The following is a 26,801-nucleotide window of genomic DNA, read 5'->3' on the forward strand; positions in this document are numbered from 1 at the left end:
AAAATAAATTACAGGAGTCCTCAGCAATCCACGAGACGAATTTATTAAGCCTAATTAATCCGTCGTTAGCACATGTTTACTGTAGCACCACGTTGTCAAATCATGAACTAATTAGGTTTAAAAAATTTGTCTCGCAAATTAGTCTCAATCTGTGCATTTAGTTTCGTAATTAGTCTATATTTAGTACTTCATGTATGTGTCCAAACATTCGATATGACAGGACTAAACTTTTGCCTGAGGGAAACAAACACGGCCAAAATGTCCAGAATGGTTTCTAATCCAGAATTTCCTCCTACAGAATTTGAGTTCAAAGTGATGTGGGATTTTTGTTTCATCTCAACAAGTTTCAACCTAGCAAAAAGGACATGCCCAAGTAATCAAGCCAAAATAAGGCAGGGCAATATATTAATTAATAATATGGACGATGACTGTCGCTGTGATGTACAAAAAGTCTTCTGGATCTATTTTAATACACAATGGTAAAATAATACTAATACATTGGTCAAAATCGTGTCCATATATATAAATCCTTTTGCTAGTTTACAAAGAATGACCTCCTGGACAGACTCAAAGCAAGGGGGGCAAAAAGGAAAACTTTGCATTCTTGTACAACACTTGATATTGTAAGCCGTCACATTCCAGTTGAGGATGTTCTTCCTATTCTTTGAGCACCAAGTTTTGGTTGCGCCGGCTTTGTTCCTCGGCCCCTACCTGATGAGGCTAAGGGTCTGGCTTTGGTTGCTGGCGGAGGTGCTGCAATGGCACCCCATAGGTCATCACTATTCGCTGCAGCTGGCTTCAAAGGCTTCCCAGATGATTTTGGAGGTGCCGCTATTGAACCCCAGAGGTCATCCTCATCATTATGTGATGTTGATGGCTTGATGTCTGCAGATTTTACTGCACTTTTGGGTGGTGCAGCAGCTATAGGACCCCATAGAGGATCGTCTTCTGATTTTGGCGCCTTTAGAGGGTTGGATTTAGATGAGTTTGCAACTGCATTTGAGAAAATCAAGAGAAGAAAACCGACAAAAGTATATGGTTATCTCATTAGTTCAGTACAATCACAAGGATGTAAAAGATGGAAATGTCACCCTATGCGAAGTTCATACGTGGGTAATTTCGAATTTGATTATGTTTGCAATAGTACAATTGTAATGAAATATGACCATGCAACTGCATGAAACAAAACAATACACTTGACAAAAGCAACTTACCGGCTTGCTTTGGTTGCACCACTGGACGTTTCTGAGCAGCCTGTATGTTGGATAGAAGAGATGGGGATGGCTTGTCCTCAAACGGGTCTACATCATCCCATCCATCTTTATCACTACTATTCTCCTCATGGATATTACCATCGTCAAGCTCACCCCACCCATCTACTGAAGACCTTGCTGATGCTGGTGCAGCTTGATCAAGGGAGCTGGATGTGGATGGTGCATACGCTAGTGTGGAAGCCTGAGTGTCTGGCAATCGAATTGATACTCAATTGTAGATCTTTTAAAGTGAACAGAACTACTGCAGGTGCTCACACTCAAATAGTCCACACACACCCAAAAAAAAAAAACTAGCATAGATGTTGCAATGGGGCATGAAGGTACTAATAACAACACATGGCATTATCAATTCTTGTTTGTCATGGTTTTTCTGTTCTTTCTTGTTTGTCACCCACCAAAGGCTAGGATCAGTTCCATCCAACTTTCTGAATTTTGACCATTGATATGTGAAACCTCTAAAGTTTGATTTATATGAAAAATCATATTAACAGATTTTTCTATTGAAATTATTTCAAAGAGGTATAAATTATTTAGTAAATGTTAATACAAACTTGTAAAAGCTAGTTGTCAGATGCATCCAGAAACCTACAAGTATTCATAACAATTAAGAAAGAATTGACGGGAGTACTGTATTAATCCTCTTTTTTAGAAATCTAAACCTCATCCCTTTATGCATGTGAGAACAGTAGTGATGTTAGGGATGAAAGCAATTGTGATAATTAAATTACCAATACCTGGAGCGGCAGTCAAAGTTGTTGATGCTTGAGAATTACTGGCATTTGCAGTAGATATTGGGGCGTGGTCAGAAGGTTTACCCTTTTGTGTGACAGAACTCATGGCCCACCTGTATCCAGACAAGTTTGAATAAACAACCCAATAGAATACATCAGACTAAAATAACATATCATTCAGTATGTGGTTACTGCTTAAAATCGGCATATTTTCCCAACTCTTTCACAAATGCAGGTAAATTTATTACTGATACTCAGAAGTCCATGATGCATTGGGCGAAGCTTTCAACGAGAAATATTATGCGTGAATGATTTGATCTGTTTGGTTCCCTACCACACAGAAAGAAAACCGTTGGGGCGTAACCCTCTTAGTGACGCGCCATATCGGAACCCGGGTATGGTGTTAAATGGGCAAGGGCCGGGTCGGCACCCCCTTGGTGACACGCCGTGTCGTGATTTGGGCATGGTGTCAAGTGAGCAAGGATCGGGTCGTCGCTTCCTTAGTGGCGCGCTACATCGGCGCCCGAGTGTAGTGAAAAATGAGCAAGGGTCTTCACATCTGAGTCGCCGGGTGCGAAGGGTAAGGAAGCTAGTCGAACCAACTAGGATCCGTTTAGGTAGTTGAAATGTAGGGTCGCTTACAGGTAAGTTAAGAGAATTAGTTGATACCGCGACTAGGAGGCGTGTAAATATATTATGCGTCCAAGAGACTAAATGGAAGGGTCAGAAAGCGAAGGAGGTGGACAATACAGGTTTCAAGCTTTGGTACACAGGGACAGTCGCGAATAGAAATGGAGTAGGAGTTTTGATTGATAAGAGCCTCAAGAATGGTGTGGTGGGAGTGAGAAGGCAAGGAAATAGGATTATCTTAGTCAAGTTTGTCGTTGGTGATATGGTCTTGAACGTAATTAGTGTGTATGCCCCCCAAGTAGGCCTCGACAAGAGTGCTAAGAGACAGTTCTGGGAAGACTTAGATGGCCTAATTAGAGCTGTACCTAGTAGTGAGAAGCTTTTTATAGGAGATCTTAATGGACATGTAGGTACTACAAGCGCAGGTTTCGAGGCAGTTCATGGAGGTTTTGGGTATGGTAGTAGGAATCAGAAGGGGAAGGAAGTTATGGACTTCACGGTAGCTTTTGACCTGATGATAGCCAACACTTTCTTTAGAAAGAGAGAATCTCATCGACTGACCTTCAGTAGCGGACAACACTCTAGCCAGATTGACTTTGTCCTCACAAGAAGAAAGGACAAACGAGCATGCTTGGGTTGCAAGGTGATACCAGGGGAGTGTGTTGTTTCTCAGCATAAGCTTTTGGTGGCAGACTTTCATTTTCAGGTGCGTGCCCATAAGGATAAACAAGCTAAGATTGAAAGAACAAAGTGGTGGAAACTGAAAGGGAAGACGTCAGAGGTATTCAGGGAAAGGGTTATCAAAGAGGGCCCTTGAAAGGAAGAAGAGGACATAAACAACATGTGGGAAAAGATGACAACCAACAATCGGAAGGTGGTCTCAAAGGTGTGTGGAGTAACCAAAGGAAGTGGAGGTGAGGCTAAAGATACTTGGGGGTGGAACGAGGAAGTCCAAAGGGCTATTAAGGAGAAGAAAGAATGCTATAGACGCTTGTACCATGACAGGAGTGTGGACAACATAGAGAAGTACAAGATAACAAAGAAGACCGCAAAGCGAGCTGTAAGTGTGGCAAAGGGTAGAGCGTACGAGGATCTTTACCAACATTTGAGTATGAAGGAAGGAAAGAATGACATTTATAGGATGGCTAGGGTTCGTGAGAGAAAGACAAGGGACTTCAACCAAGTTAAGTGCATTAAGGATGAAAGAGAGCATCTCTTGGTGAAGGAAGATGAGATCTGACATCGATGGCAAGAGTATTTTAACAAATTGTTCAATGGTGAGAATACGGACACAACCTTTCAGTTGGATGACTCTTTTGAAGACACCAATAGGCGCTTTGTGCGGAGAATCCAAGAATCTGAGGTCAGAGAGGCGTTGAAAAGGATGAAAGGAGGTTTGACGATGGGACCGGATGGTATCCCAATCAAGGTGTGGAGATGCCTCGGGGACATAGCTATAGTATGGCTAACCAAGTTGTTCAACCATATTTTTCGATCGAACAAGATGCCTGACGAGTGGAGAAGTATATTGATACCGATCTACAAGAATAAAGGGGATATTCAAAGTTAAACTAAATACCAGGGAATTAAGTTGATGAGCCATACTATGAAGCTATGGGAGAGAGTTATCGAGCATCGCTTGAGAGCAATAACACGAGTCTCTATGAACCAATTTGGTTTCATGCCCGGAAGGTCAACAATAAAAGCCATTTTCTTAATAAGACAAGTTATGGAGCGGTATAGGGAGAAGAAGAAGGACCTACACATGGTTTTTATTGACTTGGAGAAGACTTATGATAAAATAACTAGGAATGTTATGTGGTGGACTTTGGACAAACATAAAGTCGGGCTCATTAAGGACATGTACAACAATGTTGTGACTAGTGTTCGAACAAGTGATGGAGACACGGATGACTTTCCGATTAGGATAGGACTACATCAAGGGTCAGCTTTGAGCCCTTATCTGTTTGCCTTAGTGATGGATGAGGTCACAAGGGACATACAAGGGGACATCCTTTGGTGTATGCTTTTCGCGAACGATGTGGTGCTAGTTGATGAAAGTCAGACAGGAGTGAATCAGAAACTGGAGTTATGGCGGGAGACTTTGAAGTCCAAAGGTTTTAGACTCAGTAGAACTAAAACTGAGTATATGAGATGTGACTTCGGTACTACTACTCAGGAGGAGGAAGATATTAGTTTGGAAGGTCAAGTAGTGCCTAGGAAGGATATCTTTCGATATTTAGGATCAATGCTACAGAGAGACGTGGATATTAATGAAGATGTTAGCCATAGAATCAAAGCAGGGTGGATGAAGTGGCGCCAAGCATCTAGTGTCCTATGTGACAAAAGGGTACCACAGAAGCTAAAATGCAAGTTTTATAGGACGACGATTAGACCTGCTATGTTGTATGGTGCAGAATGTTGGCCTACGAAAAGACGACATGTTCAACAGATAAGTGTCGCGGAAATGCGTATATTGCGTTGGATTTGCGGTCATACAAGGGATCGAGTTCGGAACGATGATATACGTGATAGATTAGGGGTAGCACCAATTGAAGAAAAGCTTGTCCAACACCGGTTGAGATGGTTTGGACATGTCCAACAGAGACCTCCAGAGGCACCGGTGCGTAGTGGAATCCTAAGCCAGGATAGTAACGTGAAGGGAGGCAGAGGAAGACCGAAGTTGACTTGGGTAGAGGCAATAAAAGGAGACTTGAAAGAATGGAATATACCCAAAGACTTGCCTTAGATAAGAGTGCTTGAAAAACAGCTATTCACGTGCCTGAACCTTGATTGCTTCTGTTGGGTTTCAACTCTAGCCTACCCCAACTTGTTTGGGACTTAAAAGACTTTGTTGTTGTTGTTGTTGTTTCCCTACCACACAAGACTTTGCCTAAGGTGTGGCAAACAATTTGCTCACCACACCTTACGCAAGGTGTGACAAGAACATGTTTATGACGGGTGGGGCTGTGGCATGCCAAAAGTGTGGTAGTGAACCAAACAATTGACTCAACTGTGGCAAAGTGTGGCAGTGAACTAAAACAGGCCCCGATTATAAACAATATTTATTTCCTTTTGGCAGCCAAGATGTAAGATAGCTTACCCAAGTAAACCTGCATTTCCAGGCTTTAACTTAACACCAGTACTTTCAGCCACCCTGTTGTCTCCTGTAGTAAGCTATAGGACACAAAATTAAAACATTAACAACATAGGAAGAGCAAAATCGACAGTACAGAAATGTAAAGTAGAATATTTACTAATTTACATTAGTAAAAATACAGCAGATGACCTTATCCCAAAAGGAGAGGCTCTAAAAACATTTTAACCTATGATCTAAACCGTGAAAAGAAACAAAACCCTTGAATCTAAATGAACAAAGTTCAAATAACTAGCATTGACGAATGCTTGCCAGTTCCAATTTTTGGTAGGATCCAGAACCAAGTCACCAACTGCAGTGATGCTTTTAGAGTATGTGTTTTCATTTTGGTATTGTCCAGAAGAATATTATTCTGTGATTTTTACCTTCTGCCTTACTCAAGTCTTAAGACAATCGGTGCTTCAGAACATAAAAAGAAAATACACGTGGCACACCATTAAAAGCAAAAAATTGGCTGGTTCAAGTGATCCAACAAAGTGGATAGGTCGTAAGTAGGAAACTAGATATGCATACCTTTTCATGGTGTTGCTTTGCTATTTGCAAGAACTGATCGGTAGCCTGAAAAGCCTTGGTTCGGACATCACTATAGAAACATCAAAGAAATTTGCTATAAAAAACAAAACACTAAAATATGGTGCAGAAAAGTATGTTAGCAAGATATTGTTGCATTCAAAGTGGAATGGCATGAAGCACTTTTCTTTTAGCAACTGTGCATCTAGTGCTCAAACAATTTCTCCAATTTGATCTCTGTGCCACATGCTACTGAATCGTGGGCCCACAGTTATGACAATAGGTTATAACCAATACTCACTCCACAAAAAGGGGAAAAAAGTAGACTATGATGGACAAATGCATAGTACCATATACAGACATGGAATGAATGGTGCCATGCATTCAAGTTTGCTGACACCAACAAGGCAACAATCTAAATCGACTTGAATGTAACAAGTACTACTATTTATTAGCGATTAACATGCATATATCAAACCAAACCTAAAAGGCTTTCTTTACTGGACATGTGACCTCTGAGCCTTGTCGGCGCATTTGGAAAACTTGGCCTTCTCCAAGGTCGAAGTTCTTTATTTGGCTTGTCATCCATAATCAGTGCTGGACGGCCGACAGGGTGTGTGCTCAGGAAGACGAGACAATCCATCACTTGCTGACCAGCTGTGTGCTCACTCAGCAGGTATGGTAAGGTCATTAATGTCAGCTTACAGGACATCACACCACAGCTGGTTGATGAGGATTTTACGACATGGTGTGGATAATCCAAGGCCAAAAGATTGGAATGGATGCATTGGCCAGCAGCAGCCCGGTGAAGGGGTTGGCATTGCACAATCACCTGGTATTAGTTTTTTTTTGGTATACTGGTAGTAGTAGGTTAGTAGTAGGTATTCAGTAGCACAGGGTATGAGGGATTGGTGATCAGAGTCCTGTTCGGCTTGAGTTTGGTGATGAGCCAAGACCCAAGATAGACTAGTGCCTCCTATCCTTAATTTCCCTTCCTTGTTCTGTCTACAATATATGTGTGAAAAATACGCTGATTACACTTGTGCTATCTTCACCAAAACACATCCTTCCCTGTGCCCAAGATGGTATGCCTGGTCTAGCACCATAAAAACCTTACACGCAGTCATCTATTTCGGATCCCCAGAAGTTTTACAGGGATGAAGCCTGTTATTACCAGCTAACAAGGAGAAAGTAGAGACTGAGCTTACCTATCTGGGTCAAATGTGAGGACAACAATGTTAGGCAGGATGCGCGTTGCAATCTCTGTCACTTCATAGTATGAACTAGTGACACTCAGTGCCATGATTCCTGCCATGAAGCAAGAGTAAATAAATGTCATGTATGGTACAAAGCATTCACTTGCTCACTGAAAAATACTCGTAGATCTAAGTATCTAACAGTACTAAAACAGCACGTTTGCAAAGGCATTCACTTGCTCACTGAAAAATACTCGTAGATCTAACAGTACTAAAACAGCACGTTTGCAAAGGTATGTACCAGCTGCTCTGGCCGGAGGGAAGGTATCACGTAATGCACGAACTGTGAATGCATTGATCAGTACTCTCTTCCTGGTCTGTCAGATAACAAAGCCTTGTCAGAAAAGAGGCAAACACTATGCTAGAATTAGCAAATAAAATCCATCTCCAGGCTAATATGGATACAGTTCTATTTTTCATATATACAGGCTAATCCTAGACAGAGGCAGTTTTCATAATATTTTTTATGTTCTGTAATCATGTTTCTGCAGCAATAGATAGTGTTGAATACCCTTAACCAGGTGTACCAGTCAGGTTAGCTGTGAAAAAAGTGTCTCTTCAACAGAAACATAAAACCTTGAACATGGAAGCAGAAGCCTATACACAAATGGATGTGTTCATATTTGTACATTTTTTTGTGTGTGTTTAAAGCAAATTTCAAACAAATGGATATCCAGAGTATAAGAAACTCCAAAACTTTCCCCTATACACAGTTGACATATACAGCTATATACCTAATATTAAGAGGAGAAAATTTCTTCCTCCAAATTTTTGTCCTTCACTCTCCCCCAGTCCGTCCCTCCACTTCCCCAAGCATAATAGTTATAGCCAGTTTTACTAAGAATGGGAGTAGATGATGAATTAGAGATAAGAATCCTGATTGGTTTATTGTCCTGTCCGTGACCCAAACTCACGACCGGTGCTCATATGTGTTAGAACAGCACGCGTCTAGCCATGGTACATAGTCCAATTCCAAGATGTATTGGAACAGATGGCGTTGTACGTTCCGATGCAATGTGCTGGCATGTTTGCTAATATCTCTAAAAGCTAATTTCCATGAAATTCCCTAACACAACATGTTCAGCATGTCTAATTAGTACATAACATGGAAAAGGATAATCAACAAGGAATCAAATAACACAATAATTGTATCTTTGAGACAGACCCCATCATTCATGTAGCTTGCAATATTGCCAAGAAGAATTGTAGTGTTCGTCCTGATTCCAGGTTCTTCGTCCACCTGTCACAGAAAGCAGTGTCTACCATAACTGTAGTATAAACCTTTTCAAATCCAAAAGTGAACTTCACCTGTAGCTTAGAGAGATATTTCAAGAGAGATCCTGAGATTGTACGCTGAGATAACTGCAGTAACAGACCAGACAATCAGTCATCAGGAAGTATAGTTTTTGGAAGAAAATAAAAATCAGTGCATGAGGATCTAAAATCCCAGAAGTATTCCATTAAAGCATGTCATGGTAAATTGTGGTGTGTTATGTGCACGCTCCTGCGTCTAAAGGCAAGGATATGAGTTCATACAACCAAAATGATTATAGGAATTCAGCCCTAACCTTGCATAATATTAACCTTAGAAAAAAAAACACATTTACAGAATAAGACTGAACACAAGACAATATTGGTTACCAAATTAATACATATATATTTTGTTTCTTTGGAATACAAATCACAACCAAGAAAATAACGAATTTAGAAAATTTGACAAAACAGTTATACTTTTCATAACTAGGGTCCAGTCAGTTTATACATCATCTCACTGATAGACCCATACCCAACAGGAGGATAGAAGCAACTCACTTTTGGCGCTAATACGAGCATTGACTTCAATGTCAGTTCACGAATACTACCATCAGTATCGGAGAAGCCAGTGGCTACATGAGGAAAAACCTAAAAAGGAACATTAGATCATTAGATAGATAAATTTATGCAGACAATTTTATGGAACGAATACAGATGTCCGATTGTCCATAAAGTATATCACATACTTGTTCATCAACAGTTTGAGCTGACATTGATTCCCCAAACTGATCTATGTGATGCAAAAGACATGCTCGGATAGCTCGGTCATTGGAGGCAAAAAGCTTGACAATAGTTGGCAAGACCTGAAAAGAGCCAGCATTCTCTACTAATCAGACTACTTGATAATTCATAAGCAGTGTTAATCATAGTAAGTAGAGAAAACGTCACCTTGATACTAAATTGGTCAGCAGGAAGCCAGGAACCCATCTTTAACAAAACAGTTAAGGCTGGAGCGGCAGCTGAACCAAACTCAAGAGAAGAAGCCAATACAGGGAGCAGCTGTGCACAAAGTAACCCAAACAATAAGTATACACATAAGGTCACCTGGCTGGTTTGAAACAAATAAACAAAGGTAGAGAATAATCATGAATGGATGAATAGAGGGTTCTACTTGAGACTTTGGAAGTACCTTTTTCAGGACTATCTCACGGGGAAGCTGTTCGGCTATATTGGGGAGTTTCCGGAAAAAACTGTCTTTCTCAAAGGTGTCTTTCAAATTAAGAATTTCCATGAACTGGATAGTCTCTACTAACTTATTCTGGAAAAACTCTGAAAACAGAGAGCCAAAGACACCATTTCAGCTTTTTGAACAAATGTAATTCCCACATGGAGGACAATAATTGTGGTAAGACTAAGCACTGAAGAATGTATTATAACTAGATAAATTGTCACCCCAAAAGTTGGCTGATCGACACGGTTGGGCTTACCGCTGTTGTCAATAAGTTTTGAAGGATTTAGTCTACGAGAAGGTGTGGAATTCAAGAGCCTCTGGTAATCTGGAAGTAGAGACTACAGGGAAGAAAATAGTCAATAACCAAAAAGACACAAATGCATACAAACTTCTGCAGTTAGAACAGTGGGAAACTCCAAAACCAATAAAAAGGTAATTGCACGGTGCGAAATAAGTGACGAGGTGAAATCATGTGAGCTAACCTTTGGGATTGAAGCAGTATTTCGAAGGTCCTCTGTTCTAGCCAGTTTTGCACCAGAAAAGAGTTCATAAATTAAACACCCTGCAATGAGTGTCATGTTCTCATTGTTTCAGCTTTCAGGAAATAACAACCAATGATGAAGACCACCGAAAGCAAATGGCATCAGTTTATCAATTTATATTTTGATTTTGACATTTTTGTTTAGCCCCTCAAGACATTATGTAGAATGCAAAAGCTCAGTACTATTATTTAACCACTAGAACACAACTTCTCCCATATATAGTAACCAAAAAAATTATAAGCACAACCATAACAAGCATGCCATGCATGAGGAGGACCCATTAAGAGTTATTTATGCTCACCCAGTCCCCAAGAATCAATGGCCCACGGAGGTGATTTTCTAATTGAAGCCCAATCTGACTTTGACAGCTCCATTGACTTGTATTGTGTCCCAACTAACCATTCAAATTGCTGCAAAAAGAAAAACACATGCATGGGAACAAATTCAGATAAAGTAAACATTTTATTACTTTATTTATCAAGGAATGTAATTATATAGTCCATCTCTTTTCCTCGATTTCCATGGTACTAATATGAATTAAACCCTTCTAACTTTTTTGGTTAAAGTTGACCTTAACACAACAAGTGTCGAAATAAAACAAGTTTCAAATATATTTTGTAGGAGCACTGTTTGACTTTGAGTATTACCCAAATGACATCGGAGAGGGAATTGTTGTCTAACTAATATAAATAAAGGTGTGGAACAAGTCCTTACCAACATGGGGCTACCAGAGGCTTCATTGTTAGCATCAAATTCTGACAGAACATCAAAAGCATGAAGCTTCCAATCCAGGGTTTGTGTAACAACAACACTAGCCAAGCATACATTCCCATGAACCTATATTGATCAAGTGATGAAACAGGTCATTTAACGATCAAATCATTTACAGCATTTGTAATTTCTAATTATGTGTTAAGACCCCCACTGTTTTGATTTAAATGACTATATGATCCAATAACATCTGTACAAGGCACCCACATGACCACATCAATAATCAAAACATGGAAATGTTCTAGTTCGAGACTGAAGAACGATACAACAAAAAACCTAACCTATTTTAAGAACAACTGTGCTGCAAGCAGCATACACAAATTCGCAACCACATGCTTCATAAGATCGCTTCATCATCTATAACTAAATAAAACAATTGTTACAAGCAAGAAGGGATTATCAGAACAAATCAATGCAAATCTACATGGAAATGTCACGAAGCAACAAAATGGAATGTTTTATCTTGCATCTAAGGAGAGATTAAAACAAGCCGGATTGCATATTACGTTCCAAACTTCAACTTGATGCAGGAACTTACAAGTTTGCAGTCATTATTGAGAAAGCTCACAGCTTTGGATATCTGGTGAAGCCCCCATGCAAAGTACTCATCTCTGCACCATTAACCATAATGACAAAGTAGTTCAATGTTCCAAAAAAAGGAAACATTAACAGAACTGAATTAAAACCTACTAAAAAAATGCTAGAAACTGCAGAATTTTTCTTTCTGAAAAGAACATTTTGATAAACACAAAACTACAAGAGGCTCATGGTACCTCTGTGTACCACCAAGATTCAGTTCCTTGAGCTTTTCAGAAAGTGGCATAACAGGCTCTGTTACAATATAAATTGTGTGTTTCATGGCAGGTCCATCCGCAACTTCTGCTTCAGTACTGTGTAAAAAGGATAAGATATTTGGATGCCGCACCTGCAGTAACCAAAGCAGCACTGCACTGACTTAGCATTGAGGAAATAAAAGGTCAAGTTAACCCCCCCAAAAAAGAAACATGTGTATTGTAGAAATGCTACTTCTGGTGAAAGTAAGATATAACAGAAACAATTCAGCAGTGTTGTGGATGGAAGAGCACATAGAGGTATACAATATTGAACGCTGAAATATCGCCAAAAAAAAACATTTCCATCTTCTTTTTTGGCATTTTGCCTTCTCATTTGGCCTATATATTTTTACGATGTTGTCTAGATTTTCTGAAAGAAAGCTCTGTTGCCATCATTCTTTTTTGAAGACTTGACATTTTGCAACCACAGACTGCTCCTCAAGTCTAAAAGGTACAGCACTATTGAATATCGGTAATCAGAACCCAATGACTGAAGTTGTTAGCTTACTGTTCGTAATCTCTTAACACCATTGCGACCAGCAACCATGTGTCTGTCCTGAGGGTTGCTCCCTGACAGAGAAAAAATTGACACAGGCGACCCATCATCCTGGAGAAGACAAGGCAACAAACAATGTTGGCAATGGCATACAAATCTAACAAAAATTCAGACAAAATAATCATTTGGTGGGAAAAAAGGATAGACTGCTTAAGAAAACAAAATTGATATGAAAATTCAGTATTGATGGTAAACCTAGGATGAATAACAAAACTCCATTGACAGTGCGCAATATCACAGTGACAAAATCCTGAGTGGTAATATGACCCATGTTCTCTAAACTTCTGTGTATTTGGCAATATATTAAGAATTACTAGTTTTGCAAGTCATCCAAGGTTTTGCGTTTATTTGCTTTATCGTCTTCTCAGCCTACAGCTGATGTGATGTAATAGTGAGATGATGTGTGCACAGTCAAACAAGCAGACGAAGTTTAAATAACTGCACATAACTATATCACACAAAGTTGGATGGTATGGTGATTGGTGAATGCAACATAAGAGCTAGTAGCAGTAACATCCTCAACATCCTCTGACCCTCACCAAGTTGGATGGCATGGCACTGTAAATGAGCTCCATAGTCAAACAAGCAGATCGAAGTTTAGATAACTGCACACAACTACATCACACGAAATCTAAAGTACAATCAAATACCCTTCGTTGGCTTAACCAGACTAGCCTCGAATCAACTCTACAACGAATCCAGCAATTATGCTTCTGAAGGGCTGCTAAAGCTAGCAATAGTCCAACATAGTCACACCTACCCTAAAACAGCACTCGACTGCTCAAAATGCTACAAAGTGCACACCCACAAAATCAAGAGCATATGCAGCCACATAGCACAGAACCACACAGCAAAGTACACGCGAAGCATAGCGTGCACAGTTCGTTCCTCCCCGAATTCGACCAGCGGAACCAGTTCTACCGAATCGTACCAGTCGACGAAGCAAAACAACGACACATCTAAGGGGGACTGATCGATCGGGTGGGAAGGGGTGGAATGATGCGGAAGCGTACCTTGGAGGTACCGCGGAGGTGTGTCCATGAGCCCCAGGCGGATGCGTAGGGCTCGCCGATGGTGTAGGGGAAGTCCTTGAGGCCCGATCCGGATCCCGCGACCACCTCCTTGAGGAACTTGAACATTTTGCACTAAGCCTCCGGTGCTCGATCCCCCGTCCAATTTGGTACGGCGCTTCGTCCGCCTCGATTGCCTCCTCGCTTCGGTGGATGAGCTGCGCGCCGACGCGGCGAGGTAGATCCGGGGCGGTGGAGAAGTGTATCGTCGAGGGAGAGGGTGAGGGGAGGAAGGGGAGGAAAAGGGGCCCACCTGGAAGAGAACGTAGAAATATTATCGCTTTTACCCCTGGCCTGGCCTATGATTAGACTCGTGAGAGAATCTGAAGCTGGACAGACAGACTGACACGCAGGAGCGCAGGCACACTACTCATTCTAGCAAATTGCGAGATAGTATGCGACTATGGCCGCGTTTATTTCAAACCCAAATTCCTAAAAAGTACTAACTATAGTAGCCATCACATCGAATCTTTCGATACGTGCATGGAGCATTAAATATAGACGAAAAAAAACTAATTGCACAGTTTGATTAAAAATCGCGAGACGAACGTTTTGAGCCTAATTGATCCACGATTGAACACTAATTACCAAATAAAAACGAAAGCGCTACAGTAATCCAAATTCTAAAATTCGGCCAACTAAACACGGGCTATTTTGAGTTTTTGACACAACAAATTGTATGGTTTGCAATGAACATGCACGTGTGATTTAGTTCTGAGCCATTGTATTTTGAAAAGTAAGCTTAGCGCTCTACGGGGAGAAAAACAAGGAGGGACAGCCGGACAGGGAGCATAGAAGCTGCACCTCGAGATTTGTGCGGTTAAAATTGTACTCCCTCGGTAAACAAAAAGTGACGTTTTTTATTTTCAGACACCCTGACTGTTCGTCTTATTCAAAAAAAAATTATGTAAATTATAAAATAAACAAATTATTATTAAAGTATCTTTAATGATAAAATAAGTCATGGCAGGCTACCGACTTTTTTACTGTCAACATCACTAAGGGTACATGCATAATCATCCAACCCTGTTGAGTTTATCTCGGGGAGGTAGAATTGCTTCTTTTCCGAACGGAGGGAATACACATTTTTGGTACCGATGAAGCAAGTGTTGGAAGACGCTAGGTAAGCATGTGCTCAACACACTTGAATACTTTTATCTTTTACTCTTGTTTAGTTATACTCGTGTCCACCTTTAATATATAATTCACTGTATTGAGATGAATTAGATAGAAAATTAACTAATTTTGTATAGTCAATTTTTTTCCTAATATATCCTAACACATATGGATTAAGACAAGTACAGATATAGTCAAAAAAAACCTTAGGCATAAAAGTATGTTGGACACTCCAATTTTGTCGTAGTAGCAAAGAAAGTATGAGAGATCAAATACATGACACGTGCTAGCGTGAGTCATTGAAATGGGCCAAATCCGCACCAAATAAATCATGTTGGTTTTAGCTTGTAAAAGATGGCGAAAACTAACTTGTTTGTTTCAGCGTCAAGCAGTATTATAGCTAGCATCTTTCTCAGGACATAGGTAAAACTGTAAAGTATGGTATACACTATAGTGATGTAATTTTTACCTTTTCTAGGTCCCCGAGCTGACACAAAACTTAGCCAGTTGAATGTAAATTATTGTCTTAATCGAACTCTAGTGATTGGCCCTGGCATAGCAGTGATGCCCTAGATCTCTACGTGATTTCGATGTTGTTGGTGCCTCAGGCCTTTATGTCTTGCTGACACCTTGAGCCTTCGGAACCAAAGTTTGTTGACCTTTTTCAGCTTCGGTGTGGAGCGATTGAAACTATGAGAAGTGCGCTCATCCGACATGAGGTCCATCTCTATGCAAAGGTAGTTCAAGAGACTTGATTTGGATGTGGTTTCTGACCGGAATAAATAGCCTTTGTCTCAACACAGCATAGAATGGCGTTTATTCCTTGGATACCATGGGGGAAATCCCTTGTGGAGGTGAAAAGTACAAATAGACCAAGAGTGGGGTAGGTTATGCTAAAAGAATCAAAGTAACAACTTTAGCCTATCAAATCTATTTCGCGCACTGAACTTGAACTGAGACACCTAGGACTAAAAAAATCACACTAAACTGAAAGGAGGGCGTATTGGTTCTGGTCACTTGTCTTTTCAGCCATACATTTTCAGCGAAAGAACGATGTTTTTCTCTCACAACAAATCAGCGAACAACATTTTTTAGCTTGTCTTTTCAGCGAAGCTATCATGATGGGTTCATAACCTGCCCTCCTGCCAAACCCCCCAGTGTCGCTCCCCGCGCGGGCGACCCGGGTGGCCACCAAACCTAGCCGCCGCCCCCACCGTCCTTCTCCTCTCCTGCCACGCTGCCGCCGACAGGGCCGCGCGGCTCGCCGTGATGGCGGCGGCGGGGCCTCTTCTCATGTCTAGGCAGCGTGGTGGCACAGGTTTGTGGCGGACCAACAGGCGCGGCCAAGCTCGAGCCGCGCGGGGCTCGGCAGGGCCACCCCCTGCGGTTTCGACGGCGCGGGCCAAAGTCTGAGCGGCCAGTCGCGACAGCGGAGCTTGTCTCCACCTCCGCCCTCCCCTTTCCTCCTTCCTCGACGGCGACGTTGGCGCCGTCTTGGGTTGCCCGGGAGGCTAGACCCGATGCCTGGTCGGCCGGATCAGGAACCCCGGCGGCTGTATCTGGCCCTCCCTGGCTGGGAGGCACGGCGACCGGTGGCGGCTGTGGTGGCAGCGGGCGGAGCTCGTGCGGGCACGGAGGGCGGCGGCAAGGCTCTCTTTTTCTTCTCCTCTACCCGCCCCTTCCCCCATGGCGATGGCGCCTGCGGCGCTAGCCGGCAACAGTCGGGGCAGGGCTGCCCACGGCGTGCGGCTTGGGTATGCCTGGGGTGACTGGGCTGACAATTGTGCGTCTCGTGGATGCTGGCGGCGTAGATTGATAGCGACGGCGGCGGGTGTTAGTGCCGCCGGCGGCGTTCAGCGATGGCCTCAACGTGTGGCGGTGTTACGCGAGCTGTGTGGTGGAGCTAGGTCTGGCTCTTCTAGTTGCTCGGATGGAGGGGGCGGTAGCCGACGCAGCTATACGGCTGCTACGAGTAGCGGGTGCATCGATGCCCCTCTAAAGGGACTTCTGCGAGGTGGCGAGACAATGGCGAGGGCGACGCTGGCAGGCATGGGGTCCGACTTCTTGGGGCGACTGTGGGGGTATGGCCCCCGGATACCCGCGGCAGACATATGGGCTGCGCCCCCAGGGGTGGCCCAACCCACAAGATCAAGACATGCATGGCGCTGCTCGGTGTTCACCGTAAGACATTGTATAGTACCAAATAGGATACTTACCTTGTAACCCTGCTCCTCCAGATTATATAAGGAGAGACAGGGGTCCCCTAGCGGACAAGATACATAGAAGATCCATCACGATCTATCTACTACATCTCAATACAATACACCAAAGACACAAGACGTAGGGTATTACGTCGATCAGACGGCCCGAACCTGTCTAAATCGATGTCTCTGCGCCTTGTGTCACCATCTGGTTCCTGATTACGCGCACCCCCACCGACAAATCTACCATCGCGGGATACCCCTCGGTGAACTGCCGACGATATTCTATCGACAGTTGGCGCGCCAGGTAGGGTGTGCGCTTGATCCATGGCGAGCCAGATGGACCTCAAATCAACAGTGCATTCTCATCGTCAATCTCGTGGAGATCCATGCCGGTCCACGACGACGATTCATCACTGGCTACACCAGCCCCCGCGACAGCAGATCCGATCTTGGAACCACCTCCGAGGTCGTCTTCACCAACAACTCAGCGCCCGCCAGGTGCTCGTCGTCAATGCCGACCAGATAACGCCATACGTTGCCGACCAGACGCTCCGTCTAAAGCTAAGTCATGCTTTAATATTCTTCTAAATATTCTCCAATCTCCGTATATCGCCATAATGTTTCTCCGAACTGTTTTCTCCATATTTGCTCTCCAAACGATTTTCTGAACCCCCGAACAGTCGCGTTGATGCTCGGACACCTCCAGAGACGGCACTGTCTCCGGCTCCTCCCTACACATGCTACGGGCTCCGCGCTCTGCGTTATGGGTGGTCGGCAGCAGCTCCTTGGTCACGCATGTTCCTCCTACACGTGCACGGGCTCCGCGTCGACGTTATGGACTATGGGCTAGCTAGGGCTAGAGACTCAGCTACACACTAACTGTTTGGGCGGTTTATATTAAACATAAATATATTTTCACGCCAACTGATCGTCGAACTGCATACGCCGTTTCATCACCATTGCAAATTTTTCTCTGGAGTTTATATATTTGTACATCGTATACTACCCATTCTATATATTTGTATTGCAGGATCATCGTCCAGGTGATTGGATCACCTGGTGCTCGGACTTCACCACCGATCAACTGGTCAGACCGCTTGGTTCATGGACTCCATCATCGACCAGTTGATCGGACTGTTCACCGGTCGCATCTACTCATTGCTCACTTCACCGCCGACCAGTTGACCAGACTGTTCGTCGCTCTTGCTTCATTGCCAGCTATGCCGGTTACTCCTCGGCGCACGGATACTTCGTGCTCGAGAACTAAGTGGGCACACTTCACCACATGGACGTCATCAGCTACGTCGGTGCTCGGACATCGCTGCCTACGCGGGGGACTCCTCGGTGCTCGGTCATCGCCAGCGATGCCGGGGACTCCTCGCTCCTCGGTGCCCGGTCGTCGCCAATGACGCCGGGGACTCCTCGCTCCTCGGTGCTCGGTCATCGCCAGCGACGCCGGGGACTCCTCGCTCCTCGGTGCTCGGTCATCGATAGCAACGTCGGGGACTCCTCGCTCCTCGGTGCTCGGTCATCGCCAGCGACGTCGGGGACTCCTCGCTCCTTGGTGCTCGGTCATGGCCAGCGACACCGGGGACTCCTCGCTCCTCGGTGCTCGGTCATCGCCAGCGACGCCGGGGACTCCTCGCTCCTCGGTGCTCGGTCATCGCCAGCGACGCCGGGGACTCCTCGCTCCTCGGTGCTCGGTCATCGCCAGCGACGCCGGGGACTCCTCGCTCCTCGGTGCTCGGTCATCGCCAGCGACGCCGGGGACTCCTCGCTCCTCGGTGCTCGGTCATCGCTAGCGACGCCGGGGACTCCTCGCTCCTCGGTGCTCGGTCATCGCTAGCGACGCCCGGGACTCCTCGCTCCTCGGTGCTCGGTCATCGCCAGCGACGCCGGGGACTCCTCGCTCCCCGGTGCTCGGTCATCGCCAGCGACGCCGGGGACTCCTCGGTCTCCGGTGCTCGGTCATCGCCAGCGACGCCGGGGACTCCTCGCTCCTCGGTGCTCGGTCATCGCCAGCGACGCCCAGGACTCCTCGCTCCTCGGTGCTCGGTCAACGCCAGCGACGCCGGGGACTCCTCGCTCCTCGGTGCTCGGTCATCGCCAGCGACGCCCAGGACTCCTCGCTCCTCGGTGCTCGGTCAACGCCAGCGACGCCGGGGACTCCTCGCTCCTCGGTGCTCCCTTGGTGGTTGGATCTTGCTACGTCTCGTTGGTGTGCTATCAAGCTGCTCCATGCTGTTCGGATCAGGGTGCTGATCTTGGGCAGCACGTCTGGGGTCTTGATACGCGCATGTCAGACGACGTCGGCAAGCTTTCAGACTTCTTTTTCTTTGACCTGCTACAAGATTCATTCTTCATCTTTTAGTAGGCTCGGGGACTAAGTGGGCACACTTCACCTTACGGTGAATGTGCTTGTTCTTATCTTGAGGCTACGCCCGGGGACTGGCTGCCTGCTCGGCTGGTCTTCTACTTTCTGACCCTGGCACCACGTGACTACGTCACCTACTGTCAGGCTCGGGGACTAGCTGTGGGGGTATGGCCCTCGGATACCCACGGCAGATCACATGGGCTGCGCCCCCAGGGGTGGCCCAGTCCACAAGATCAAGGCGTGCACGGCGCTGCTCGACGTGCACCGCAAGACATTGTATAGTATCAAATAGGATACTTACCTTGTAACCCTGCTCCTCCAGACTATATAAGGAGAGGCAGGGGTCCCCTAGCGGACAAGATACATAGAAGATCCATCACGATCTGTCTACTACGTCTCAATACAATACACCAAAGACACATGACGTAGGGTATTACGTCGATCAGACGGCCCGAACCTGTCTAAATCGTTGTCTCTGTGCCTTGTGTCACCATCCGGTTCCTGATTACGCGCACCCCCACCGACAAATCTACCATTGCGGGATACCCCTCGGTGGACTGCCGACGATATTCTGTCGACAGCGACGTTCGTGCTAGAGGGTTTCTTGGGCGAAAACCTTGGCGACAGCGACGTCGGTGGGCGCCGCTTTCCCTATTGGGAGCGTCATGTCTTACCCTCTCGCATTATCATCAAAGGGTGAAAATCGAGCCCTCTGTAGACGTGCGACGGCGGCGCCATCGGCGCCACTCCTAGGCATTGCATCTGGATCGTCGTCACGGCTTCAATGTCCCCCTCGACGTTGCGCTCCTTGGCGCCTGGTGGACGCATGGAGGCGGATTTTGCAATGTGAAGTCGGTGCTGCTGCGTCTGGGACCTGGCTCGGCAACAATGACACGCGGCGAGCCCCCCTTCATCGTGGTTGGGGCTCTGCAAAGAGTCTGCATTCGTTGGGGGCGAAGTGTGGGGTTGTGACTGGCAGTCGGAGCTGCTCTTGTTTGAGCTTGGCAACTATGACGGTTGCGGCCTCGTGCTTCTGACCCATTAGTAGGTGGCTCGTGGGTGGGCTACCATCGGAAGTCAGAGCTGCTTCCGACCCATTGTTGGTGGCTTGTGGGTGGCCTGCCATCGGAAGTCGAAGCTGCTGGATGTGTTTGCTTCCATGCTCGGCAACAATTACCCAAGGCAGTGTGTCGTGTTTGTGCTCAACCGTGTCGCGTGGGGTGGTTAACCACTCGAGTGCTCGGTGGACATCTCGTTTGACGAACCTCCTTGTACACACACTAGTAAATTCTTTTTTATTTAATCAAAAGAAACAATGAACGCCAGAGAAACAGGTGGTTCAGGTTAGGAGGGACTGAACATTCACTACAGTTTTTTTTTTTTTTTTTTTTGCGACCACTACAGCTGTGGGCTGTGGGCTGTGTGCCAACTATTGCTTTGCTTGAATCGAAAGAAGACCTAAATAATACCACTCTCCTTTGTACAGGTTATAAGCTGTAATATCCTGCATGAATAAGAATGTACATGTTTTGTTTTTCAGTAAGTCATCGAGTGTGCGACAACAAACTGCATCGCTTCTGGACTTCTGGTAGAACTCTGTTGCAGTAGATAAATGGTCGCTAGGGAAAGCGCGCGGGATAAAATTTTCGAGACAGTTCAAGAATTGAAGGCTTCATCGAATAATTATCAGATTTCTCCCTTTCATCCCCTTCTGTTGCAAATAACATTATCCTTATCCAGAGCTTTTTTCTAGTACTTCCTATACTTAGGATAGGTAGCTATACTTAATTAAGCCGGAAGAACATAATAAAAAGTAGTAGTACATGAAAATGCAATGGATCGTGTCGTGTGTGCTGCTCTTAGAACGTTCTTGGCTTGCACACGATGTTGGAATGCTTCAAGATGTGGAGGCTGAACTGGCCTCCTTTCTCGGTGGTGTCGAGCTTGTCCTGCCCGGGCGGCGGCAGCAGCTCGAAGTTCTGGACGAGGCGGCCGATGGTGATGCCGAGGATGGGCAGCGCGAGGATGATGCCGGGGCAGCTCCTGCGGCCGACGCCGAAGGGCAGGTACCTGAAGTCGTTGCCGTTGGCCTCCACGTGCTTCTCCTCCTCCAGGAAGCGCTCGGGCCGGAACTCCTCGGGCAGCTTCCAGCTGTCGGGGTTGTTGGCGAGGTACCAGGCGTTGACGAGGATCTTGCTCTCGGCGGGGACGTCGTAGCCGCCGAGCTTGGCGTCGTGGAGGTTCATGTGCGGCACCAGCAGCGGGATGGCCATGCGCAGCCGCAGCGTCTCCTTGATCACCGCCTGCAGGTAGGGGAGGTTGTGCGTGTCCGGCTCCGTGATCTGCTGGCCCGGCCCCAGCACCGTGTCCAGCTCCTCCCGCAGCTTCTGCTGGATCTCCGGGTGGTTCACCAGCTCCGCGATCGCCCACTCGATAGACCACAGCGTCGTCTCGATCGCTGCAGATGACAAACAGAGCAGAGGAAATTCGAATTCATGAGCTCCCGTCACTTCCAATTTCAATTCCGTGATAAAACTGATTGATACCGAGCGAGAGCGATCAAAATGGTTAAATGCAGTTCACGGACACCGTGGGCACACTGGTTGGTACTAGTACGTTGGGTTATCACGTCAAGGAGTTTTACAGGCTGTTCGTGTTGCCACACACTACTTAGCCTGTTCGGTTGGCTGGTTCGTATCGTTGCTGGTTCGTAAAGAAGTACTGCTGGCTGGTTTATGTGAGACAAAAATACTATTTTAATCAGAAATTTACGATCATTTACGACAAGCCACAGCCAAACAAACATGCTCGTGCTGAATCACTGGATGTTGAAAAACTGGACACGTCTTCTGTACTAGTTTGGTGCCTACAGCCTACACTATTTGTTGCTAAATGCTACTAGTACTTTCCTCACCCAAAAAAGTTAGAAAGGTGAAAGCATCCTAATCACAAGCGGAGTGCAAGATTAAGCCTGCAGCACGTTGGTACATTTTACGTTGACCATTATGTTTAGAAATTGAATTGTCATCCGTTTAATACACAATTATATTAGAAGTAGCATCACGTGTTTGACAGGCCAGGAAGCTTTACGTTGACCAGTATGTTCAGAAATTCAATTGTTCATCCGTTTACTACACACAGTTCATACTACTAGAAGTAGCATCATGTGTTTGACCGGCGGACTGTCAGGTGGACAAAACCTAGCTAAGTTTCCTGGGCCTCACACGGCGCCATCGCTGCGTCTTGGAAGTATACGACATAAACTTGCAGGCTAATAAATTTCAGCGGCAATCTTTGTCATACTAAACCTGAAGCGAGGTTAACTCAGTCTGTATGTATGTACCTGCAACGTTAATGTTCTCGACGATGTAGAGCACGTTGTCCTCGTTGATCTCACCCTTCTGCTGCGCCTCCAGGATGTGATCAATGGCGCACTTGAGCCCGTTGCTGTCCATGGCCTTGGTGCTCGCCAGCTTCCTGCAGAAACACGCAACGACACGGACAACCACGTGAGTGAGCACATCAGGCTCGTACAGGCCAGGTCGACAAAGAAAAGCGAACGAAACCCAGCAGACTCCTGCTTGCCTGTTCTGGTTGCGCTTTCACTCTCTCGCTGGCCCAACAAAACAATGGAATAATTGAAGACGATTAAAAGGAGGAACTCACTTCCTCTCCTCGAGGAAGAAATCCTTGAAGATCTTGAGGCGGGTCTCCTTGACCTCCTTGCAGATCCTGAGGTAGCCGCGGAGGAAGGGGCGGAGGATGGGGATGAAGTCGCCGTAGTTGTACTCGAAGCTCTGCGCGAGGCGGCTGCGCTCGCCGTTGAGCGCCCTGAGGCGGAGGAAGAGCGGGTCGTCCATGCTCTCGAAGCGCCGGTCGAACATGATGCGGTACATGTTGTTGTACATCATGAGCTGCAGGCGGCGGCGGAGCACGACGCCCTCGGTGGCCGCACTGGGGTCGGCGCGCATGTCGTCGACGACGGCGGCGGCCTCGGCCTCCCAGCCGGGGCGGTACTGCTGCACGACCTTGTTGGTGAAGAAGGGCACGGTCATTATGCGCCGCATCTTGCGCCAGTGGTCGCCGTACACGGTGAACACCATGTCCTGCCCTTTCCCCGTGAAGATGTCGAACACCACGTTGCGGGTGCGGGAGCCGAACTCCACGCCCTGCGTGTGGAGCACCTCCCGCGCCAGCGGCGGCGACGACACCACCACCAGGTTGCGCTGCCCCATTCGGAGGAGGAAGATGTCGCCGAACTTGCGGGCCAGCGCGGCGAGGTTGCGGTGGTTGAGGTCGTCGCCGACCTGCAGCCAGTTCCCGAAGATGGGCACGGGGACGGGGCCGGGCGGCAGCCGGAGCTTGCGGCCACGGATCTTGGACACCGCGATGGCGACCACGACGGACGCGAAGAGGCCGACCAGGAGCTTCTCCACGAAGAGAAGGTCCATGGCGACGGGGCGGAGATGGAGGGCGCGGGCTCGCTGCTTTTCTCACTGGTTTTTGTGTGCCTCTGACTCTACCTGTGTCTCTGTGTTGGCGCGCTGGAACGGCGGTTCTTCCTGCCTTCCTGGAGAGCCCAACGGACATGTACGTGCGCATATATATAGGAAAACCGGTGGTACTGGGGAGTTGGCGTTAAAATTGACGGCGACGCGGTAGGTAGGGCTGTCGTGAGCGGTGGAGGACTGGAGAGCCGGAGAGGGTTTGGTGGGAGTGGGATGCCGGCGTTGGTGACCGGTGATGAGTCCACGGTTGGGCCTCGCCGGCAATGATTGCCGGTGCTTTTGTTGGTTGGTTGGCCCTCAACTTGAAGGGTCGGTGTGGTTTGTGGCTGTGGCCTCTACGGTTTTGAGGGTGTGAGAATTGACTAGTAGAAGAAAATGTTATTGGTGGGTGGGTGAGAGCTTGATTTTGACTCGCCTCCAAGTTCCAAGTGTCTGGTGGAGTAGTGGCTATTTTTACCTTTCTTTTCTACCCATTTAACCATTACTCTCTCGGTCCTTAAAAAAGATATCACTATAAGATGCTTGCTAGCTAAACTTTCTTAAATTTAACTAGTTTTGTAAAAAATATTACGAGTATTTGTATCTTCAAATAAGTTTTCTATAAAACTGTATTCAACGATTCATTTAATGACACTAATGATGCACTATAAATATTACTATTTTCTTATATATCTTTGGTTAAAGTTAAAATTGTTTGATTTATCGGCAAGTGAGAATGACAATCTTTGTAGGATGGAGGGAGTACATGGAACGTATAGATGAACAAAACCCTCGTGTTAATCTACATGTGATGGGAAATCATGATCTAAACTGGGGTTAAGTTCAGGAGTTCAAGGGTGTGAACTCCCAGTCAAGAAAGATAAGTGTGATGATGGGAGGGTGTTTAAATGTGTTCCTTTATTCGGCCTTTTCAGTGCGATTTTTAAGCTTCGACAACTTAGTGGACGATCAAAAGAAGAAGAAGACCCATTTAATCTTTGATGCATCTTTATTTTCTAGAAGTCGTTATATGACTTATTATCCATCTTATGTATTAGCGTTTGTTTTATTTGATATATATCGGCTTTTAGGATATACTCCGTATATCAGATTTTAGATACTCTTTCAAGTGTCTTTGTTAAAAAGAAAGAAAGTCAAGTGTGTGACTAGTAAAACCATAAGAAAAGAGAAGAAACTTGGATCGTTATGAAAATAAAAAACTAGTTGGTCATAACAGGGACCGCCCGGGCTGAAAAATCACGATTAAAGTCTTATATTTTACCCTTTTTTGGCACCTCCCACTGCAAAGTAATAACGGATGTGTTCGTAGAGAAAAAAAAAACACAACATTGCAGTCCGCACCTACTACCCCATAAAAGATGGGACATCAACTTCTGTAGCTAGTGCAAGCTCAACGGTGCTTGATACTGTCCAGAGTCCGTTGGATGAGCTCAGCATTGCATCATTCGAGTATTCGAGACGAGACGTGAGCAATGCGGTGTTTGGTGATGCAAACGAGACAGACGTTTTGTCCAACGGGCTTCATTCCACGGACCATGGCTGATAGACACCCGGTGGTGGAGCCAAGCCGAGCCGTGCGGGCGTGCGTGGACCGGTGGACGAGAGCGGCCGCCGTCCGGGTAGGTGCGCTGGGGAGGCGGTCCCCCATCGCGCAGCGCATGGGCCATGGGCACGAGCGCAGCCATGTGGCGCCGTGGCCAGCCACAAATCCCTTTTGCGTCTCAATTTGCCGTTTGTATGTGCACTGTACACCCGTGCAATTATGCTCGTGATCATGAGCTTGTCCATGACGAATATGCGCATTCGCTCCATATGTCCGCTGTTTACGCACGGAATACCTCAATGCTGGAGTTGGGCGACGTTCTTTTTGTGTAGAACGTGTTGGATCTCTCGGGAGTCTTGGTGGTTTACGTGACACGATTGTTTTGTACTTCTATGGCTCTTTTCGTGTGCCCTTAAACCTGTTTTGATCCGTTTTTTTTATCCGGAACAGTGTTTTTCTCTCATAAATTCATCCAAATTTCTCTAAACGAACAGGCCCTATGTCGCGTGTCGCGTCACTGTCTCAAATCGGATTGACACTTTGCTTGTCCGGCCTTTTGGGCGTGTATCGTGCATGCTTGTGGACTTGTGGTGGATCTCTCCATGTACCATAGAAGTACTCAGTCTCTCCCCTCTCGTTTGTGGAGCATATAAGCATATTCGCTTGTTGGTTTCAGCCAGGGCTTATCAGTTAGTCAACAGTGTTTTTCTCTCACAACAAACCAGCACCAGCCGAGCTTATCAGTCCAGAAATCAACCAGCGAACATGCCGTATATCTAGAAAGTGTGTTCGTTTGTCTAGATCGTTTTCTTCTGCCTTGGTTCGACTTCCCTCCCCTCACATGTGACCCACACGTTGCACGACTCACGTCCTCGACAGAAATCATGCAAAAAAAGAAGAAGTCCCGTCTCTTCTAGCCTAGCCCACGTCGTCTCCTCGACCCTCACAGAGAAACAAGAAGCCTCGCTTCCCTGACGCCGCCGCCGAAACTCCATGCCCTGCCCCAACTGCCCTCACCTCCTCGCCCCTCCCTATTGCCGCCGCCGTCCTGACACGCCAAATTGTTTAGTATAAATAATCCGGTGATAGGATCTAAATGACTGGATGGAGTCCTATAAAAAAAATCTACAAAAGTCACAATGTTGAAGCAAAGATGATTAGTAAAAAATGATCCTAATACTCACTACTTGCTCTAGGCCTCTAGCTCAACACGTAAGCAAGTCCCCTATTCAATTCTAGTA

General features: G+C 46.0%; 2 protein-coding genes across 2 annotated transcripts; both read right to left on the reverse strand.

Moving 5' to 3' along the window:
• Positions 1–374: 374 nt before the first annotated feature.
• Positions 375–14,076, reverse strand: LOC136456744 (uncharacterized). Its single transcript, XM_066456698.1, has 21 exons — positions 13,759–14,076; positions 12,698–12,796; positions 12,130–12,281; positions 11,895–11,967; positions 11,300–11,422; positions 10,887–10,995; positions 10,526–10,605; positions 10,300–10,381; positions 10,002–10,141; positions 9,761–9,871; positions 9,559–9,675; positions 9,371–9,460; positions 8,867–8,920; positions 8,724–8,798; positions 7,800–7,875; positions 7,511–7,610; positions 6,306–6,375; positions 5,739–5,812; positions 2,009–2,118; positions 1,215–1,463; positions 375–993 (listed from the first exon to the last, which is right to left on the reverse strand). Exons 1-21 carry the CDS (start codon positions 13,882–13,884, stop codon positions 632–634), a joined length of 2,472 nt encoding a protein of 823 aa, XP_066312795.1. The 5' UTR covers positions 13,885–14,076; the 3' UTR covers positions 375–631.
• A 7,104-nt stretch (positions 14,077–21,180) lies between these two features.
• On the reverse strand, positions 21,181–24,101 carry LOC136456745 (trans-cinnamate 4-monooxygenase). The gene is made up of 3 exons (XM_066456699.1): positions 23,176–24,101; positions 22,853–22,986; positions 21,181–21,967 (listed from the first exon to the last, which is right to left on the reverse strand). The coding sequence occupies exons 1-3, from the start codon at positions 23,958–23,960 to the stop codon at positions 21,369–21,371; spliced, it is 1,518 nt and encodes a 505-aa protein (XP_066312796.1). The 5' UTR covers positions 23,961–24,101; the 3' UTR covers positions 21,181–21,368.
• Between the last annotated feature and the right edge of the window lie 2,700 nt (positions 24,102–26,801).

This window comes from Miscanthus floridulus, chromosome 6, assembly GCF_019320115.1.
Source record: "Miscanthus floridulus cultivar M001 chromosome 6, ASM1932011v1, whole genome shotgun sequence".
Taxonomy (NCBI): Eukaryota; Viridiplantae; Streptophyta; class Magnoliopsida; order Poales; family Poaceae; genus Miscanthus; species Miscanthus floridulus.

Bases quoted from the DNA above. Each gene is read 5' to 3' on its own strand.
- LOC136456744 (XM_066456698.1), bottom strand. From the start codon at position 13,884: ATGTTCAAGTTCCTCAAGGAGGTGGTCGCGGGATCCGGATCGGGCCTC. The intron at 9,872-10,001 runs GTACTTCCAAAG...CTTTGTGCACAG, and splicing joins GTGAGATAGTCCTGAAAAAG to CTGCTCCCTGTATTGGCTTC. The intron at 7,876-8,723 runs GTCTGTCTCAAA...GTTATCTGACAG, and splicing joins CAAGCTACATGAATGATGGG to ACCAGGAAGAGAGTACTGAT.
- LOC136456745 (XM_066456699.1), bottom strand. From the start codon at position 23,960: ATGGACCTTCTCTTCGTGGAGAAGCTCCTGGTCGGCCTCTTCGCGTCC. The intron at 22,987-23,175 runs GTGAGTTCCTCC...GTGTTTCTGCAG, and splicing joins TTCTTCCTCGAGGAGAGGAA to GAAGCTGGCGAGCACCAAGG. The intron at 21,968-22,852 runs GTACATACATAC...TGTCATCTGCAG, and splicing joins CGAGAACATTAACGTTGCAG to CGATCGAGACGACGCTGTGG.